General features: G+C 43.4%; 1 protein-coding gene across 1 annotated transcript in view; it reads right to left on the bottom strand.

The window, feature by feature from the left end:
* Nucleotides 1-520: 520 nt before the first annotated feature.
* LOC311135451 (inositol hexakisphosphate and diphosphoinositol-pentakisphosphate kinase 1-like) overlaps nt 521-21987 on the bottom strand; it is a 66980-nt gene continuing 45513 nt past the window's right edge. Inside the window, exons 26-30 of the mRNA XM_084169413.1 lie at nt 21561-21689; nt 19690-19752; nt 5555-5692; nt 4231-4350; nt 521-2484 (exon numbers count right to left, since the gene is read on the bottom strand). Coding sequence (XP_084025539.1) covers nt 2384-2484; nt 4231-4350; nt 5555-5692; nt 19690-19752; nt 21561-21689 — 551 coding nt within the window. The 3' untranslated portion in view covers nt 521-2383. The remainder of the gene's footprint in view (nt 2485-4230; nt 4351-5554; nt 5693-19689; nt 19753-21560; nt 21690-21987) is intronic.

The following is a 21987-nucleotide window of genomic DNA, read 5'->3' as shown; positions in this document are numbered from 1 at the left end:
GGATGAGCTGAAGCGAGAGAACGCAGTTTAAAAAAAACAGGCTGCGCACTGGCAGAAAGTAATGTGGGCAGGTTAGTATAATAGTAGAGGTTATGAATATGTATCCAATGCAGTGCCTCTAGAGCTGGAGGATGTGGTCTACATGCAACTCTCCTCAGGCTTCAGGATCTTTGATAATCACAATAAACATAGCAACTTCCTGCTCCTCCCCATGTGAGGAGAACTAACAAAATAAAAGATTGGAGGGAGTTTCACATCTTTCTATTGATTCTGTAATGTCGCATTTAAGCTCTGTATGGGTATTCCTGAACTGTACAATGAAGGCTTGTTAAAGATCGGTTTCTCTCCATCATTCACATAAACAGACATGAACAGTGCACTTATACACAATCCTCTCAACTTAAACTAATTGAAGCAAGCATATCATACTATATAGTAATCAACATTGCCGCACCCACAACTCCCCCCACCCAACACCGACCCCTACCCACCCTCACACAATAGTGCCCATATTAGACTTGTTAAAATAGATTTTTTATTGCCTGAGATTACTGGAGAACCACAACCTTCAGAGATCAGATAACATAAAACAACATTGGTGTTTTATTTCTAGACCTTAATAAGACACGTCTAAGGAGAGGATTCCATACAGCATCAAATATCTTTGGCTGACATTACATGGCACATTAAATAACCACATAAACAGCCCTAATTTCACCTACAAACACCAGTCATTAAATAAATCATTACTATCAAAGAAAATAAAAAGAAAGGTTTGTTCTACAGATTCAGCAGTGCTAGTTCTATATTGGTACGGTTGAGTGCATCCTTGAAATAACACAGACTCCTACATTCAAACTACAAATACAATGACATTCATGTTCTCTTCATAATCCATTGAAACGTTTTGGTTTTACAATTTGGAGAATTACTGTACAAGAAAAAAACCTTTCGTTTGACTTGTATTCGTAAATATTAACCATTGTTTTTGTTAAATGATTCAACGCATACCTTCCATCTAAGAAGGTTATTTTTTATCCATAAATACATATTCAATTCAATACAACTTTATTTAACCCCACTGGGACAATACAGATGCCCAAATAATATGTATTACACCATGATACACAACCGTTTAAATTAACATTAAAAACACATAACTTTGGCAAGACAGCAGATATGTTAAAAAAGGTCTAGGACCCGCCCCAGTATAGACTGAGGAAGCCTAAAGACAGTCAGCTATTTCCTCTGGAGTGGTTTACTGTTGAAACACTGTAAAAAATATATATTTACCACCGATTTTTATGTAAGGTGTTGAGACACTTGTATTGTTTATATGTTTGTTAGGTTAAGAGAGGTATATGAGAAATATATTTTACATGGGACTCAAACTTAAAACCAATATGTATATAAAATATGAGTTGTGCATTATTTTGTGACAAAATGCTGTGTAGACATGATAGGAAACAGAAAGGCCTTCCTAATATTGAGTTGCGCACCCTCTGAATGGCACACATACACAATCCATGTCTCAAGGCTTAAAAATCCTTATTTAATCTGTCTGCTCCCCTTCATCTACACTGATTGAAGTGGATTTAACAAGTGACATCAAATAGCTTTCACCTGGATTCACCTGGTCAGTGTCATAGAAAGAGCAGGTGTTCTTAATGTTTTGTATACTCAGTGTACAGTATTCCTGTTGTAACGTTTTGTACCCTTTCCCCCAAATCATGTAAAGTACAGCCATCCCAAAACAGAATATAAAAAGAGGGACACAACAAAACTGAGATAGCAGTCCGTATTTGATCAACTGGCTCAACTATAACCTGTATGCCAATAATAATGCCTGCCATGATTGATGTAGAATATTCTGAATCTGCCTGCCTTCTCTGAGAAAGGAGGTACTCCTGCAGAGCCAGATTTTGTGTGTGTGTGTGTGGTTCCATATTGAACAGGATTTGGATGAAGCATGGAAGAAAACAGCTAGTTTCTCCCATTGTCTCTGTCCAGCAGCCACTTCAGCAGGCAGTCAGAATCCAGGACAGACAGATGGGCAGTAGGGATGCATCAAGCCTCAGGCCGGTCTATATCCTGCTGAGGACACTGGGCATAGGCTCCTCCCCTGGCTGTCGCTCAAATGGGGCAGTGTTGGTTGGACAGACATCCCCCTGAGGGTTTTGGTACGCTTTTGTCCACAAAATAGGACGGACGGTCCAGCACTGTATGTGACTGTGATTACTGACTAGAGTTTGAAGGCACTCACATAGGTTGACGGGCACAGTGTGGATGGATGGATTAATAATGAGTGGATGACTGCCTCTGAAGGTCCAGGTGTTGTGATGTCCTGCGGTTCCTCTGTGGGATCCGGTGAGGGGGTTGCTGTCTACTCACTGAAGCTGAAGTGTATGGCTGGGGTCGATGGGTTCATTGAGGTGGGGGAGGAGGGTCCTGCACTGGACACTGTGCTGGGGGGGCCACTGCTTACTGCGCACACACACAATGAAAAGAGAAAGTCAGAGAGAAAGAGAGAAGGAAAGAGAGACCCACACAAACAAACATGGCAAATATTAGGTGAAAGTAATTGAGTTGTGATTGAGGTTGAAATTGGGGAAATTAGAATATCAGTCACAGCTATTGGGCACAGTCCTGGGTGAAACTCAATTATTCGTGTTTAAACCTGTTTTGCCTCCATATATACCCAACCACATACATATACACTACATGGCCAAAAGTATGCTCGTCGAACATCTCATTCCAAAATCATGGGCATTAATATGGTGTTGGTCCCCCCTTTGCTGCTATAACAGCCTCCACTCTTCTGGGAAGGCTTTCCACTAGATGTTGGAACATTGCTGCGGGGAATTTCTTCCATTCAGCCACAACAGCATTAGTGAGGTCGGTCACTGATGTTGGGCGATTAGACCTGGCTCACAGTCGGCAGTCCAATTCATCCCAAAGGTGTTCGATGGGGTTGAGGTCAGGGCTCTGTGCAGGCCAGTCAAGTTCTTCCACACCGATCTCGACAAACAATTTCTGTATTGACCTCGCTTTGTGCACGGGGGCATTGTCATGCTGAAATGGCCTTCCCCAAACTGTTGCCACAAAGTTGGAAGCACAGAATCATCTAGAATGTCATTGTATGCTGTAGCATTAAGATTTCCCTTAACATTACCTACCTATCAGCCAGCTGGAACAGTAATAATGGTCTGACTAGGCAATATTTTTAATAGCTAGTTCTGTACTAAATTCAGCTGCACTGAATGCAGTCTACTGACTCTATTGGGAAAATAAACAATGTCACGCCACCTCAAATGAAAACCAAACTGCTATTCATCTGAGCGACACTTCTAACATCCAGCATGTTTTCTACTCCTCCTCTATACCATAATAGACATTAAATGGGTTATGAGGAATGAGGAGAGAGAGCTAAAGAGAGCGTCAGAGAGATAGCAGCTCACAGCAGCTGTTGAAACAATCCTAAAATACTGGTGAAGGGCCAAATGAATCACCATGTAGCCCACTGGAGGCACAACGAGTGGGATGGGAGGGAAGAGGGAGGGGGACACTGACAACAACGGAACCCAGTGGCGAGCCGGAGACGGCACGGCAAAACTAAGTGGGGTTATTATCCTGAATCCTACTTTACTGAAGTCTTAATTGATAGCGCCTCTCCTCTTGGCGATGAAAGACAAAAACACAAGGCTCTCATTTAGTTTGACAGTTTAAGGCCAGGGAAAGCAGGCTTTTATATCTCATACTCTGGAAAACCTATCTGTCTCTCTTGGCCAAGCCAGAGTGTTTGTTGCCTGGTTAAGGGTACTGGTTAGGCTGTTAACTGTTGTAGCTGTTAACCTGGGTCATGATCATTAGTCAGTAATAGGCTACAAACAGAAGAAAACAGACTGAAAAGGGGGAGGGACTAATGGGACCTCTGTTTTAAAACATTTTCTGTCGCATGCCCTATTGAACACGACCCTGTTCCAGGACAATGTAAGTGTGGCTAAGACTAATCATTGCAATTGTAGTGTTGGGTCCTAAAACAATCCCTTTTCCCTAGCCCCTACCATCACTTTCATGTTTGTAGATCTGAAGGGACTGTGGGTGTAATCTCAACCTAACCTACCCATGAGGTTGGGAGGAGTGTCCCCCATATTGCTTACACCCATCTGGGTAAGGGCTTGGGGTGGTGGTCGGACAGACATGGAAGAACATGGTGGTCAGTATACTCACAGCATAGTGGGCGGGTGGGGGGCCGAACAGGAGTTTCTGAGGAGGAGAGGGCCTTTGGTGGGGGGTAGGTGTGTGCCTGGCCATACCCCTGGCTTGAAGTGTCGAACAAGACAGAGAGAGCTGGAGGGAAACGATAATAGTATTTATACAAGATGTACACTACTAAACATTGCATTAGGAGACCTACAGGGGATATGTATTATATGCCACTGAGAAAGACAGTGATGATTCGGACACAAAATAAACACTACATGACCAAAAGTATGTGGACACCTGCTCAGCGAACATCTCATTCCAAAATCATGGGCATTAATATGTAGTTGATCCCCCCCAGGCCAGTCACGTTCTTCCGCACCGATCTCGACAAACCATTTCTGTATGTACCTCGCTTTGTCATTCTGAAACAGGAAAGGGCCTTCCCCAAACTGTTGCCACAAAGTTGGAAGCACAGAATCGTCTAGAATGTCATTGTATGCAGTAGCGTTAAGATTTCCCTTCACTGGAACTAAATGGCCTAGCCCGAACCATGAAAAACAGCCCCAGACCATTATTCCTCCTCAACCAAACTTTACAGTTGGCACTATGCATTCGGGCAAGTAGCGTTCTCCTGGCACCTGCCAAACCCAGATTTGTCCGTAGGCCTGCCAGATGGTGAAGCGTTATTCGTCACACCAGAGAATGCGTTTCCACTGCCCCGGAGTCCAATGGTGGCGAGTTTTACATCCCTGCAGCCAATGCTTGGCATTGCGCATGGTTATCTTAGGCTTGTTATTGTTGCTTCCAGAGGCAGTTTGGAGCTCGGTAGTGAGTGTTGCAACCGAGGACAGACTATTTTTTACACGCTACGCACTTCAGCAATAGGCGGTCCCGTTCTGTGAGCTTGTGTGGCCTACCACTTCGCGGCTGAATCGTTGTTGCTCCTAGACGTTTCCACTTCACAATAACAGCACTTACAGTTGACCGGGCAGCTCTAGCAGGGCAGACATTTGACGAACTGACTTGTTGGAAAGGTAGCATGTCTATGGCGATTGCATGGCTATGTGCTTAATTTTATACACCTGTCAGCAATGGGTGAGGCTGAAATAGTCGAATCCACTAATTTTAAGGGGTGTCCACATACTTTTGTATATTTAGTGTATGTATTTGTTAGCTTGTTCCCAGATCTGTTTGTACTGTCTTGCCAACTCTTATGGTCATTATCACACCAATGACCATAGGAGTTTGCACGACAGCACAAACAGAACTTGGATCAGGTCTGTAGTGTGCATGCTAGGTATGTTGCTTCTGGAAAGCACCAAATACCTACCTTGACTAGAATACCTACCTTTCATGGTCTTAGCATGGGCGTCGCTGCTGTCCTCACACACAGCATTGAGGAACTCGTCCACCTGCTTGAGGGACAGCGAGTTGTGCAGGGTCTCCAGTGGGTAGATAGAGGGCACCATGGAGCAGCCTTCAAAGCCTGCAGCGGAGAGGAGACACACAGTTGCACCACCCCTCCATCTGATCGAGGAGAAGTGGTGATACAGAAATACAGCACGTAGCCCCTTTCCCAATGGCCCGGGCCACCATTTCTGGTCAATAAACCGTATGACATCAATGTGACGTCACTTGATGGAGAAAGGTAGACATGGGCTTCACGCAGTGCACCGTGGGAGGACCATGCCAAAATCCAGCCATGTCATTCACACTAAAGTACCAAGCCATAGAGACCAGCTGGACTAAAGACCCGTTGTGCATCGCGAACGACGTACACGTCCTGCGATGAAGCCTTGTGTTGTGTGACGACAGCCTTTTCTCACACACACACACACACACACAAACAGGCCTGTGCGGCCATTCAACCCTTTTACATACAGTGCAGCCCAAAAGAACACCACGATGGAAGTGATATCACCACACAAACACAAGGAATGGATAAGGTCAAGCAATGCGTCGTCCATCCATTTTCCAGAATACATGCAGTCGGCCTTGCGTTTCTCCCCGAACTGTCCACCTGTTGTACATTAAATCCCAACAGTACTTTTAAAAAGGTCCGCTCAAACAGCTTCGACGGGCCGCATTCTACAGTCTTCCGCTGATATGTTTCACACTTAATCTTCCCCAGCCGACAGACAGTTTAATTGTGATTAATCAACGTGTTAATGTGATTTCTCAAGAGATGTCACAAATCAACTTAGTCAGGATGGACTGCCACCAACCCCAACGATTACATTGTGGTGAAGCCTTTACTGTAGCTTTTGTGTTTGCTGAGCTTCAGTCATAAGCAGTTTCAACATCGTTAATCTAGGCAAACCAAGGTCAGTAGAACATGAGGGTTCGCCTGCCAAAGTCTGCTAAAGAATATCGACCCTGACTTCTGTGGAGAAGGCCTGTACCCACAAAGCATCTCAGAAAAGGTCCTAGGAATCCTATTAAAACCTGTTCTAAGGCAAAAAAAAAACTCCCAGCTCAGAGTAGGTTTTAGGATGATGTTAAGACACTGCTCAGATAAACTGAGACCGGTGTAAAATCAATTCATAAAAGCTTCTCAGCTGGTAATTACGATAGTTTGAGGTACCACAAAGGAAAAATTGTGATTGTTGGCAATGTTGAAAATATGGGGAATAACCAATCGCAATGAGGCATCGCCAGCTGTGAACTCTATAGCACGCTTCAGACAAAATGTACATTTTCATCACTTAGCAGACGCTCTTATCAAGAGCGACTTACAGGAGCAATTAGGGTTAAGTGCCTTGCTAAAGGGCACCGACAGATTTTTCACGGTGAATGTGACTAAAACGTTTGATATATTTTTAGTCTGACACGATCACTTTGCCGACTCTTAATTCTTGCCTAATATATTGGCATGCATAACCTTTTTTAAAAACCAATTCTGATGGTTGTTTAAAGCAGAATTCTAATAATATTACTGTTATATCAACACACTCGTCACTCCCATTTAACAACTCTAAATCGTTTGGGCACAGTAGGCATCAAGTCACTTGCCGATGTTGCATTAAACATTTTGAAAGGTCTAAGTTAACATGAAGCCATAGATGCCTTCAAATGCCCAATTCTTATAGGCATACCCAATTTAGGCAAGTTGTTTAACAATGTGATACTGCGCTCCAAAGGGATAACTTGAAAATGTAGGTTAATTAAATAATAAAAAGTTATTATTTTTTAGCCTAATGGATATAAGTATTTAGGCATATGTGAAATAGTCCTTGTGAAATCATTGTCAAAAGCGCATTCGGAAAGTATTCAGACCCGTTGACTTTTCCACATTTTGTTACGTTACAGCCTTATTCTAAAATGGATTAAATTAATGTTTTTCCTCAACTATCAACACACAATACCCGATAAATGACAAAGCGAAAACAGGTTTTTAGACATTTTTTCAAACGTACAGTGGCTTGCGAAAGTATTCACCCCTCTTGGCATTTTTCCTATTTTGTTGCGTTACAACCTGGAATTAAAATGGATTTTTGGGGGGTTTGTATCATTTGATTTACACAACAATCCTACCACTTTGAAGATGCAAAATAATTTTTGGGGTGAAACAAACAAGAAAAATAAACTGAAAACTTGTGTGCATAGCTATTCATCCAAGTGGTCCTATGGACAGATACTCCAATCTCCGCTGTGGAGCTTTGCAGCTCCTTCAGGGTTATCTTTGGTCTCTGTTGCCTCTCTGATTAATGCCCTCCTTGCCTGGTCCGTGAGTTTTGGTGGGCGGCCCTCTCTTGGCAGGTTTATTGTGGTGCCATATTATTTCAATTTTTTAATAATGGATTTAAAATGGTGCTCTGTGGGATGTTCAAAGTGTCGGATATTTTTTTATAATCCAACCCTGATCTGTACTTCTCCACAACTTTGTCCCGGACCTGTTTGGAGAGCTCCTTGGTCTTCATGGTGCCGCTTGCTTGGTGGTGCACCTTGCTTAGTGGTGTTGCAGACTCTGAGGCCTTTCAGAACAGGTGTATACAGTGAGGGAAAAAAGTATTTGATCCCCTGCTGATTTTGTAAGTTTGCCCACTGACAAAGACATGATCAGTCTATAATTTTAATGGTAGGTTTATTTGAACAGTGAGAGACAAAATAACAACAACAAAATCCAGAAAAACGCATGTCATAAATGTTATACATTTATTTGCATTTTAATGAGGGAAATAAGTATTTAACCCCCTCTCAATCAGAAAGATTTCTGGCTCCCAGGTGTCTTTTATACAGGTAACGAGCTGAGATTAGGAGCACACTCTTAAAGGGAGTGCTCCTAATCTCAGTTTGTTACCTGTATAAAAGACAACTGTCCACAGAAGCAATCAATCAGATTCCAAACTCTCCACCATGGCCAAGACCAAAGAGCTCTCCAAGGATGTCAGGGACAAGATTGTAGACCTACACAAGGCTGGAATGGGCTACAAGACCATCGCCAAGCAGCTTTGTTGTTATTCTGTCTCTCACCGTTCAAATAAACCTCCCAGTAAAATTATAGACTGATCATTTCTTTGTCAGTGGGCAAACGTACAAAATCAGCAGGGGATCAAATACTTTTTCCCCTCACTGTATATACTGAGATCATGTGACAGATCATGTGACACTTAGATTAATCACAGGTGGAATTTATTTAACTAATTATGTGACTTCTGAAGGTAATTGGTTGCACCAGATCTTATTTAGGGGCTTCATAGCAAAGGGGGTGAATACATATGCACGCACCACTTTTCCATTATTTATTTTTTATACTTTTTTGAAACAAGTAATTTTTTTCATTTCACTTCACCAATTTGGACTATTTTGTATATGTCCATTACATGAAATCCAAATAAAAATCCATTTAAATTACAGGTTGTAAGGCAGCAAAATAGGAAAAACGCCAAAGGGGATGAATACTTTTGCAAGGCACTATATTGCTATGAGACTGGAAATTAAGCTCAGGTGAATCCTGTTTCCATCCTTGAGATGTTTCTACAATTTGAGTGGAGTCCACCTGTGGTAAATTCAATTGATTAGACATGATTTGGAAAGGCACACACCTGTCTATATAAAGGTCCCACAGTTGACAGTGCATGCCAGAGCAAAAACCAAGCCATGAGGTTGAAGGAATTGTCCGTAGAGTTCCGAGACAGGATTGTGTCAAGGCACAGATCTGGGGAAGGGTACCAAAAAAATTCTGCAGCATTGAAGGTCCCCAAGAACACAGTGGCCTCCATCATTCTTAAATGGAAGAAGTTTAGAACCACCAAGACTCTTCCTTGAGCTGGCAGCCCGGCCAAACTGATCATTCGGGGGAGAAGCGCCTTGGTCAGGGAGGTGACCAATAACCCAATGGTCACTCTGACAGAGCTCCAGAGTTCCTCTGTGGAGATGGGAGAACCTTCCAGAAGGACAACCATCTCTGCACCACTCCACCAAATCAGGCCTTCATGGTAGAGTGGCCAGATGGAAGCCACTCCTCGGTAAAAGGTACATGACAGCCCGCTTGGAGTTTGCCAAAAGGCACCTAAAGGACTCTGAACATGAAAAACAAGATTCTCTGGTCTGATGAAACCAAGATTGAACTCTTTGGCCTGAATACCAAGGGTCACGTCTGGAAGAAACCTGGCACCATCCCTACGGTGAAGCATGTTGGTGGCAGCATCATGCTGTGGGGATGTTTTTCAGCGGCAGGGACTGGGAGACTAGTTAGGATCGAAGGAAAGATGAACGGAGCAAAGTACAGCGCGATCCTTGATGAAAACCTGCTCCAGAGTGCTGAAAACCTCTGGGGGAGAAGGTTCACCTTCCAACAGGACAACGACCCTAAGCACACAGCCAAGACAACGCAGGAGAAGAGTGGCCCAGGCAGAGCCCGGACTTGAATCCGATCTAACATCTCTGGAGAGACCTGAAAATAGCTGTGCAGCGACGCTCCCCATCCAACCTGACAAGAGCTTGAGAGGATCTGCAGATAAGAACGGGAGAAACTCCCAAAATACAGGTGTGCCAAGCTTGTAGCGTCATTCTCAAGAAGACTCAAGGCTGTAATCGCTGCCAAAGGTGCTTCAAAGTACTAAGTAAAGGGTCTAAATACTTAAGTAAATGTGATTTATGTTTTTATTAATTAATTGTTGAACACTTCTAAAAACCTGTTTTTGCTCTGTCATTATGGGGTAGTGTGTAGATTGATGAGGGAAAAAAAACAATTGAGTCAATTTTTGAATAAGGCTGTACCGTAAAAAAAAAGTGAAGGGGTCTGAATACTTTCGGAATGCACTGTAGGTCTAGACTATTGATGGCTTGATCATATAGAAATAACAAAACATTCTTTCAACAACTCCAAAGCAATAGCATATGGCGCAGGAACCACGGACTCGTTGCCTTTTTTCTATTTTCAAGACACCTGCTGGTAACTCTTAACTGGTTAGGACAGCTCATGAGGTCTCCTAAATAGGACTCGTATGACTAAAGAGATTTTTTTTACCCATAAGAGTAAAATGTCCCTATTCTCAGCACTTACGACCAATTTTCTACTCTGAGACGCTTTGTGGATCTCTTTGCCTTTCTTCTCACTCTCTGCTATCTCCGTCTTTTCCTCTTTCAGTCTTTCCACCTTTCCATCTCTAGCTCTGTGTTGCAGCCTTTTCCCTCCAAATTCAGCTCACGCACCAGATGCAGTGAGAGGAGAAGACACCGATGCTACACTGCACCATTCATTCACTACCTGTGAGACATAGTGGAAGAGCAAGAGAGGGAGACACACACAGTGAATGAAGATATGGAATGAGAGAAGGGCATGTAGTCCATGGGCCACATTCGTTTGTTCTTTTTAAGAACTTTCAACCGTCATAGGATGCTACCTTTCCAAGAAGTCAGTTCGTAAAATTTCTGCCCTGCTAGAGCTGCCCCGGTCAACTGTAAATGCTGTTATTGTGAAGTGGAGACATCTAGGAGCAACAACGGCTCAGCCACAAAGTGGTAGGCCACACAAGCTCACACAACGGGACCGCTGAGTGCTGAAGCGCGTACCAAACTGCCTCTGGAAGCAACGTCAGCACGATAACGGTTTGTCGGGAGCGTCATGAAATGGGTTTCCATGGCCGAGCAGCCGCACACAAGCCTAAGATCACCATGCGCAATCTTAAGCGTCGGCTGGAGTGGTGTACAACTCGCCGCCATTGGATTCTGGAGCAGTGGAAACGCGTTCTCTGGAGTGATTAATCATATTTCACCATCTGGCAGTCCTACCGACGAATCTGGGTTTGGCGGATTCCAGGAGAACGCTACCTTCCCCGATAAATAGTGCCAACTGTAAGGTTTGGTGGAGGAATAATGGTCTGGGGCTGTTTTTCATGGTTCGGGCTAGGCCCTTAGTTCCAGTGAAGGGAAATCTTAACGCTACTGCATACAATGACATTCTAGACGATTCTGTGCTTCCAACTTTGTGGCAACAGTTTGGGGAAGACCCTTTCCTGTTTCAGAATGACAATGACCCCGTGCACAAAGCGAGGTCCATACAGAAATGGTTTGTCGAGATCGGTGCGGAAGAACTTGACCTACCTGCACAGAGCCCTGACCTCAACTCCATCGAACACCTTTGGGATGAATTGGAATGCCGACTGCGAGCCAGGCCTAAATCGCCCAACATCAGTGGCCGACCTCACTAATGCTCGTGGCTGAACGGAAGCAAGTCCCCGCAGCAATGTTCCAACATCTAGTGGAAAGCCTTCCCAGGAGAGTGGCGGTTGTTATAGCAGCAAAGGAGGGACCAACGCCATATTAATACCCATGATTTTGGAATGCGATGTTTGACGAGCAGGTGTCCACATACTTTTGGTCATGTAGTGTATTTGTGCGTTCGGTCTTCGTCCTTGCATAAGCTCAAGCAGCAAATGTTACAGGTCTTTCACTGATCCAGATAAGCCCAGAAACTAGGAAATATGTTTTAACCTTGTAAAGTGGTTCTCAGTTAATATAAGACGTTTTGGCAGCTGTATTTAGCCTACAAGGGCAATCATTGCTTTTGCCTGCTAGCCAAACTAAAGACAACATTGTTTGCTAGCTTGCACAACTCTCAATACATTCAAGGTCCCGACAGCTTCAAAAACAGCTGTTCTGGCATCTTTAAAAAAAACATTTACCACCTTTCAACAACCTCTTATCTCGTATTATTTTGGGATTCTTTTGGTCCGGTACATACAGTGCCTTCAGAAATTATTCAAAATGGATTAAAAATATTCTCACCCATTTACACACAATAACATCACTAGCACATTAGAGGCTGATTTAATTTGATACCCTATAATGAAAAAGTTTAGAAATGTTGGCAAATTCATTTAAAATTAAATACAGAAATCTAATTTACATAATGTATTGACTCAGGGGTGTGAATACTTGTAGAAGCACCTTTGGTGGCTATTAAAAGGTTTGAGTCATTTTGGGTATGTTTGTATCAGCTTTGCACATCTGGATTTTGGGATTTTCTCCCATTCTTCCTTGCAGATGTTCTCAAGCTCTGTTAAGTTAGATGGTGAGCAGCGGTGAACAGCAATCTCTAAGTCTTTCCACAGATTTCCAAATTGTCCTTCTTACCCCGTTGCTCAGTTTGGTCAGACGGCCAGCTCTAGGCAGTCTGGGTATTTCCATATTTTTTCAATTTCCCAATGATGGAGACCACTGTGCTGTTGGAAAATTTCAACACTCACGTCTGGAAGAAACCTGGCACCATCCCTACGGTGAAGCATGTTGGTGGCAGCATCATGCTGTGGGGATGTTTTTCAGCGGCAGGGACTGGGAGACTAGTCAGGATCGAGGGAAAGATGAACGGAGCAAAGTACAGCGCGATCCTTGATGAAAACCAATTTTTATCATAGGTACACTTCAACTGTGAGAGACAGAATCTAAAACAAAAATCCAGAAAATCACATTCTATGATTTTTAAGTAATTAATTTGCATTTTATTGCATGACATAAGTATTTGATCACCTACCAACCAGTAAGAATTCCGGCTATCACAGACCTGTTAGTTTTTCTTTAAGAAGCCCTCCTGTTCTCCACTCATTACCTGTATTAATTGCACCTCTTTGAACTCGTTACCTGTATAAAAATACACCTTTCCACACACTCAAACAGACTCCAACCTCTCCACAATGGCCAAGACCAGAGAGCTGTGTAAGGACATCAGGGATAACATTGTAGACCTGCACAAGACTGGGATGGGCTACAGGACAATAGGCAAGCAGCTTGGTGAGAAGGCAACAACTGTTGGCGTAATTATTAGAAAATGGAAGAAGTTCAAGATGACGGTCAATCACCCTCGGTCTGGGGCTCCATGCAAGATCTCACATCGTGGGGCATCAATGATCATGAGGAAGGTGAGGGATCAGCCCAGAACTACACGGCAGGACCTGGTCAATGACCTGAAGAGAGCTGGGACCACAGTCTCAAAGAAAACCATTAGTAACACACTACGCCGTCATGGATTAAAACCTGCAGCGCACGCAAGGTCCCCCTGCTCAAGCCAGCGCATGTCCAGGCCCGTCTGAAGTTTGCCAATGACCATCTGGATGATCCAGAGGAGGAATGGGAGAAGGTCATGTGGTCTGATGAGACAAAAATATAGCTTTTTGGTCTAACTCCACTCGCCGTGTTTGGAGGAAGAAGAAGGATGAGTACAACCCCAAGAACACCATCCCAACCGTGAAGCATGGAGGTGGAAACATCATTCTTTGGGGATGCTTTTCTGCAAAGGGGACAGGACGACTGCACCGTATTGAGGGGAGGATGGATGGGGCCATGTATCGCGAGATCTTGGCCAACAACCTCCTTCCCTCAGTAAGAGCATTGAAGATGGGTCGTGGCTGGGTCTTCCAGCATGACAACGACCCGAAACACACAGCCAGGGCAACTAAGGAGTGGCTCCGTAAGAAGCATCTCAAGGTCCTGGAGTGGCCTAGCCAGTCTAAAGACCTGAACCCAATAGAAAATCTTTGGAGGGAGCTGAAAGTCCATATTGCCCAGCGACAGCCCCGAAACCTGAAGGATCTGGAGAAGGTCTGTATGGAGGAGTGGGCCAAAATCCCTGCTGCAGTGTGTACAAACCTGGTCAAGACCTACAGGAAAAGTATGATCTCTGTAATTGCAAACAAAGGTTTCTGTACCAAATATTAAGTTCTGCTTTTCTGATGTATCAAATACTTATGTCATGCAATAAAATGCAAATTAATTACTTAAAAATCATACAATGTGATTTTCTGGATTTTTGTTTTAGATTCCGTCTCTCACAGTTGAAGTGTACCTATGATAAAAACTACAGACCTCTACATGCTTTGTAAGTAGGAAAACCTGCAAAATCGGCAGTGTATCAAATACTTGTTCTCCCCACTGCATGCCTCATCACAATTATATCTCGGAGATCTACGGACAGTTCCTTGGACTTCATGGTATAGTTTCTGCTCTGACATGCACTGTCAACTGTGGAACCTTATAAAGACAGGTGTGTTTCTTTCTAAATCATGTCCAAACAATTGACAACAGGTGGACTCCAATCAAGTTGTAGTGAAATCTCAAGGATGATCAAAGGAAATTCAGCTTTACCTTTCCCTTTGGTGTCATAGCAAAGAGTTGTGAATACTTATGTAAATGGTTTATCTGTATTTTATAAAAAAAAAATTAAAAAATTGTAAAAAAATTGTACAAATGTCTAAAAGCATGTTTTCACTTTGTCATTATTGGGTATTGTGTGTAGGATGGGTGAGAAAAATAATTTAAATACATTTTGAATTCAGGCTGTAACTACAAAATGAGGAATAAGTCAAGGGGTATGAATACTTTCTGAAGGCAGTGTATGTTGCTTTCTGCAAGCATGGACAACAGAACGTGTGTAACAATTGTAACCAAGGTGTAACATGGCAACCTCATGTCGCTAGGGGAAATTACCCAAAATGCACTATGATTTTGCAATAGTACCTTTGATTTATAATATTTAATTGTGCAACTTTTACAAGTTTTGAACCACTCAGTGTTCATATTCATTATCTAGATAAACTTTGCGGTTTTGTTTCGTGGGTCATGAAATGCCATTTCCGAAGCCTTTTTTTGTGGGTGGCACTTGGACTAATGGTAGGGAGGAGGGAGATCAAAATAAAAGATGGCGAGAGAAAACGTCAGACTTTGACAATTCATGTATGCCCAGTCAATTACATATGGAAATGGAATATCATTCTCTTCCAAGTCTACAAAGGGAATAGTAATAAAGTATTTCCTAAAATAACTCAGTGATTTCCTGTACAGCTACAGAGCTCTGGGCTGATGTCTAGTACTCTCATGGGGGGGATACGTAGGCTCAAAAGGGGGACACACAGCATCGATTCATGCTCCAGAAACTCCCCTGAAATTGGTAGTTTACTGACAGACCACAGCTTAATTAGCTAATGACCTAGATATTCTCCACAGACAGATCTCAGATCTTAAATCTTGTCAAAATATAATGAATGGATTCTCAATGGTACCCAGTCAGGACCTCCCATAGTGCAGTGTCACTATCACTCCAATTAAGTATCCATATCTAAAGCAACACTCGACAGCCAGCAGTCCCAACAGGACTATACAATAGTTGTTTGTGCCATTTCCAATTCATCCCCACCTGTTCATAGTCTTTGCTGTGTTACCCCAACCTAGGGAGTAGCATGCATTGCACTTCACTCAGCAGCGGAAACCCTTCTAGAAGAAGAGGTTCGTCCATGGTCATTCAATATTAAAGCCATGTAACCTTGCCAACATGCAGAGGCACTGTGCTGGTTGTCGTGCAGTTTCCAGAGCAGGGGCTGCACAGAATACGGCATTAGGTATAGCAGCCACCGTGCCTTAGGATTGCCTTTTTTTTTTTTGTCAAGCTTGATAAAAAGATCTCGAAAATAAATGAAAGCTGGCAAAAGATCCTTTTGGATGAAAAGCCTAAGCAGCAAAATGGGTAAGGGGTATCGATCCATCGATAGGAGAATGAACACTCCCTTTATAGTTACCACGTCTGCATTTTCTGGCAGGCATGCAGATAGACAGATAGATAGGTTAAGAGACAGACATGGCAGGAATAGGGCAACAAATTAGACTGATGCCATACTCATGTAGACAGTGATACCGAGTTAGACAAAAACTAATGAGGACAGAAGCGACAGAGACAAAATGGGGAGAGGGAAAAGACAGAGAAAGACAACAGGAGAGAGACGGAAGAGAAAGGAGAAGCAAAACAACAAGCCCGCATTGGCAGCACCCCAGCACCGCATGAAGGGGTGGAGGGGAGGAGAGGACATGGGAGGTCTACAGAGGGCTGACCGTAGAGGCACTCGGGGAGGTCTTGGCCGGAAACCAGACAGTTCATGAGGAGGCGCAGGTGGTAGGGGCACTGGTGCAGGTGGTGGGCCATGGCCCTGTCCAGAGAGGCCAGAGAGGGACAACACAGGAGGACCGGGTCAGTGAAGAGCCCCTTCAGCAGCTGGGCTACATGATGCTCGTCTAGGGGCTCTGAGGAAGAAGAGGCAGAGCGAGGAAGAGAGCACAGTGGAAGAGGAGTAGAAGAGGAGCAAAAGGCTGTAGGTGGGCCAGCATTTGCATAATGCTAAAGGGGCAGAGACTACTTTCCATTCAAAAGAAACAACGCTACAGGTCCCAGGCTCTCATCCACTCAACTGACATATGGAAAGAAAACAAAAAACTGTCCAGAGCTACAGTTCTCACCATCTGATATTCATGGGGTAATGCACATTGGAATTCTAAACTGGTAGAAACGTTTCCAGGCATGTCAGTCATAATGCCCCTTTCCTCTCCATGATCACCATTAGTCACAAGGCTTATCTGTCTTAGGAGTGTAGAAGATCAAAGGGCAATGTTTTCTATACAGACACTGAACTGCAACTACAAACAAGGCATCAATGTTTTCATTTAGACTAAAAACAGCATTTTATCTCAAGGGGAATGGAGATCATAGAAAGGTCAACCAGGATACCAGACAACGGGAACACATGTAAAGACCTATGAGTAGTACCTATATCACCTCAGAAATACTGTAAACAATTGAACAGACGTAAAGATATCTACCTTAGACAAAGATTAGCACAATGTCAATCTCAAACATTTCCTTTGATCTAATGCATCATTTATGCCAACACAGTATTGTATGTGACACCTTGACTGTGGATGTCTAACTTCAAATGGCAAACACCGTCTGGATAGAGGTCCGAACAAAGGCAACAGGTGTTAATGGGCAGATGGAGAGGGTTGGTTACGTGAATGAGGTCTGTTGAGTACTGTAGGTCGTATGAATAGAAGAGTTACTGTGCATCAGTAACTGACAATTCCTGTTAGCGCCCGGTTCAAAAACATACGTCCCATTTTGAGGGTGTTCTGAAAGAATTGGCATCAGACCAAGGAGACACAGAAAAGCCATTTGTCCACCCCACCTCTCGGTAAGTACTGCCAGTTCATATAGCTTTATTTATACTTCTTAGGTGATGCAGGTCCAGACCTTACTGTATCCAGCCCACCTTTCTACATACTGCATGGGCTGCACTGTTTAGGGCCTAATATAAAACCACTGATCACCGTAGCCATCACAATGAGTACCAGCAGAAGTCAATCCAAATCTCTGTCAACACAGAAACGATGTATGGAATCTCTCAATTACAGAGCCTATGCATAGTCCATCTGCTCCTCGTAGTCAGATGATCCAGGCACTTGGATGACATGCAATACTGCTATTCGGAAACTCCCTCAATCTGTTTAACTGAGCGAGAGCAAGGCCCAGAGTCGGCAGTTTGAATGGGTCTCTCCATAATCCAAGCTACAGAAGAAGTCACAAAACATGTATTCATATCGAACAATGTCATGCAAAAATGCTCACCACTGTTATTTTCTTATCATAGCAGCTCAGCTCCAATACGTCGGGCCAATCTGACTGCTATCAGAGGGTTCGTCCATGCATGACGAACCCATCCAACCGCTGGATGGTACACTGCTGCCTGGACACCTAGGCCATGCCAATGACCAATATCTTTCATAGCGCATAGCAAAGTACATAGCAACAAGACTCGCTCGAGACCAGAAAAACAGATGGGAGAAACGAACTGTCAATTTCCCCCTCGATGGGCATTCTTGATAACAGAAGTTTCCGGTGATTATGGGATATGGACACAAAGCAACACATATACGGCAATATCTCTTCCTTGCACGTTGTAATGTGAATGCCCTTTCTGTCAATCACCAATTGGTTCAGCCACGTTTGAACGCCAACCATTAATTAAAATGAAATTAATAGATTCACTGACATGGTTACGAGTGTGAGTGATGGGACAGATGTAATGTTAACCCTTTCCTCCATTACTCATCGTTTGATGCTATTAAAATCAGTAGGTTTAGCATGAACTCAGTTTTCATTGGGTCAAACTGAAAGGTCTCTTATCAATAGTCGAACAAGAGATTTGACAGTCATTTCAGAAGTAAAAGGTTGCTTTTGAAAGGCTATTACTTAGCTTTAAACACATGGGTTATCCTAATCAAAAAGTAGACTGGAATGGTGGAGGGGCTAACCATCTCTCCAGAGAATGGGTTTGAATGAACAAAAGGAGCATGTGAGGATAAGTGATGGTATGTATACACAGCAACACATGGTGATATATCGGAAGGGATATATTCCATACACAAACACTGAGTGTACGAAACATGCTCTTTCCATGACACAGACTGACCAGGTGAATCCAGGTGAAAGCTATGATCCCTTATTGATGTCACTTTTTAAATCCACTTCAAATCAGTGTAGATGAAGGGGAAGAGACAGGTTAACTAATGATTTTTAAGCATTGAGACATGGATTGTGTATGTGTGCCATTCAGAGGGTGAAAGGGCAAGACAAAAGATTTAAGTGCCTTTAAAATGGGGAATGGTAGTAGGTGCCAGGCGCACCGGTTTGTGTCAAGGACTGCAACGCTGCTGGGATTTTCACGCTCAACAGTTTCCCGTGTGTATAAAGAATGGTCCAACACCCAAAGGACATCCAGAAAACTTGAAATGACTGTGGGAAGCATTGGAGTCAACATGGGCCAGCATCCCTGTGGAACACTTGACACCTTGTAGAGTCCATGCCCCGACAAATTGAGGCTGTTCTGAGGGCAAAAGGGGGTGCAACTCAATATTATGAAGGAGTTCCTAATGTTTTGTACACTCAGTGTATATCCATCCTGTAGGAAAATGGCGGGTCAGAGAGACATATTAACTGATAAATGCAGTGTAGAGGCCAGTAAACACAGATGTTAAGAATTCACGTTAAAACCAAACAGATGGAGACAGGACGTCTTGTGAAGTAGAAACTCAGAGAAATTGAGATCTTGATATAATGATGTAATTACACAGACAATGTCAAACCCAAATAGTTTCCCCCAAAAGACATGCAAGATGAAGGGAAACTGAGGAGTGGCGAGGTATACTTGAAAAAGGCAGACATACCATTAGTCGGATGCCTGGCAAACGACACAGAAAATCTCTTTACTGCCGGCATAGAGAACAGCTCTGAGGAAATAAGAAGGTTAAGTGGCGTTACTGGGGCTACAGGCTACCTGTGCACATGCCTGTCCCTAGTGTCGCAGTGCAAACGTACCTACGTGTGTGTTTTCCTGACCCCCATGTGTCTGTAAACTCAAGTAGGGCATCTCTATAATGTTGCAGCTATGTATGTGCGTCTGGGTCTCTGTTTGTGGTGAGTGATATGCAGCATGGGAAGGCAGCATGGAAGAAGGGGTAATGAAGGAACAATGGAGAATGTGGATGGGGTGAAAATGTTAATGATAACTCAGTTGTGGTTGTTTTGAATGGAGACAGAGGACTGACATTTGGCACTGGTGAAGTGGGCATTTGAGGAAGTCCCCAATAGGCTAAAATGTTCAGTCTATTCTCTCTAAAGAATATGCTATGCCAAAATGATCTGGAAAGGAAACATACGGTGATGGCAACAGATTTAACACCAACAACCTATATTACAATCCTGTAACCATCTGGATTTGAGAGGTGTGACTGTAAACACAATCATTGCTCATTTGTCTTTGTCATGTACCAGTGCCTTTGGCCAGCATTGTGAGAGATAGATGGGGGGGGTTTGTCTCGTTTGTGTGTTTTTGCAATCTATCTATCTATACACACACCGCCAGAAAAAACCTTTGGTGTTATTCTAAACCCTACACATCTCTAGCCTCATACAAGCAAAAGATGTAGCATCTTAAAGCATAATATTAAAGCGACCATTTCCTAAAGTATACCTAACATCAAGCGTACGGTGAAAACAAAGTACACAGTGACGCCCAGTGGACAAAATGGGCACGTCATTCAACCCGCAGTGGAACAATCTTTCCTCTTCACATGCAGGTGGCAGGTCATATGTTCTTCATATTTACATTTTAGTCACATACTGTGCAGTTACTATCAGGATGCTAGCTGATCTGACTCGATAACAAGAGGTAGGTGGCAGCCTTTGGATCAAATTAAGCCAATCGTTGTGCTCCAACATTCCTAGCAACATGCCCTGATGAAAACATTTGGGATAATCAGAGCTTTATGTTTATATGAGGCCCCCTGGTGGCTATATAGTCAACTCACCATTTCACTCTATAGTGAGTCAGGAAATTGTGGTATGGAAGTGGGAATTATGCAATGCTGGATTAACGGATCTCAAAACAAATTTGATCCATTTACAAGCCTTGGTTTCCCCAAATTAAGGGATTAATATAGAAAATTCCCTGTTGATTAACAAATCCTTTACCCCCTTGATATGTCATGAGAGATTACCATATGACATGCACACACCGATACAGAATATATACAATTGTATAGACAAGATTTACTTAGCAACCTAATCACACACAGGTTGTCATGTAATCAAAGGAAGGCCATGTTGCTTTGATTAGGATAAATTATTGGTCATGGGTAATGCATTTGATTGTGCGCAATCCAATACCAATATCATTAATGCTCAGTATACAATGTATAATACAAACATTCTTAGCATATAATCACAATTGTGGTCACTGCTCATGCTATTGGGGGGAATCACTCAAGCAGAGGATTGTTCTAGAGGCAGAAGGAAAGAAAGGGGGAAAGGAGGGCTCTCCGATAATTTGTGTGATCAAATAATAACTTATTCTCCACTAAGGTTGGGAAGGAGAGATAAGAGTGTTTGAGCAGGATCTAAAATGTCAGATATGGCGGACATTTTACATTTTGAAGGTTTTTTACGGCACTATGTATGGCATTTTCAGCGGCCATGTGAAAAGATAGGCGTTTGATAGAGGTTGATAAAGATAGAGATGGATAGAGGAAGGACGTACCATCTCGAAAAGGCAAACCGGGGGACAGGGGGGGTCTGCGGTGGTGGGTGCGGACGTAGTCCCGCAGGTTGGGGGCGCTAGAGGACACCCCCAGGACAGAGGCACTGAAGAGGCCCGAGCACAGGGACCCTGTTGTGGAAGAACCACGGGGTGGGAGAGAGGAGGGGGACGGGGGGCAGGGAGGGGGGAGGTTAGTACTCATTGCACACCATGCGGTTCTTAATAAGAGCAGTTCACTGTTGCTAAGGGGTGTGTGAGTGTGCCTGTGTCTGTACCTGTGTGTGTTTATGAAGAGAGCGCAGCAAACAAACGGAGGTCACTCCTAACACTGGCCCCTAACCCCTCCTAAGAGAAAATTAGATAAAGCCTCTCTCTAAGATCTCCTGGAGACTGACTAGAGGGTTTACACTTATCTCAACAACTGGTG

This window comes from Coregonus lavaretus (genome assembly GCF_964263955.1).
Source record: "Coregonus lavaretus genome assembly, chromosome: 9".
NCBI classification, from domain to species: Eukaryota; Metazoa; Chordata; class Actinopteri; order Salmoniformes; family Salmonidae; genus Coregonus; species Coregonus lavaretus.
This window is presented reverse-complemented; position numbering and strand designations above follow the sequence as displayed.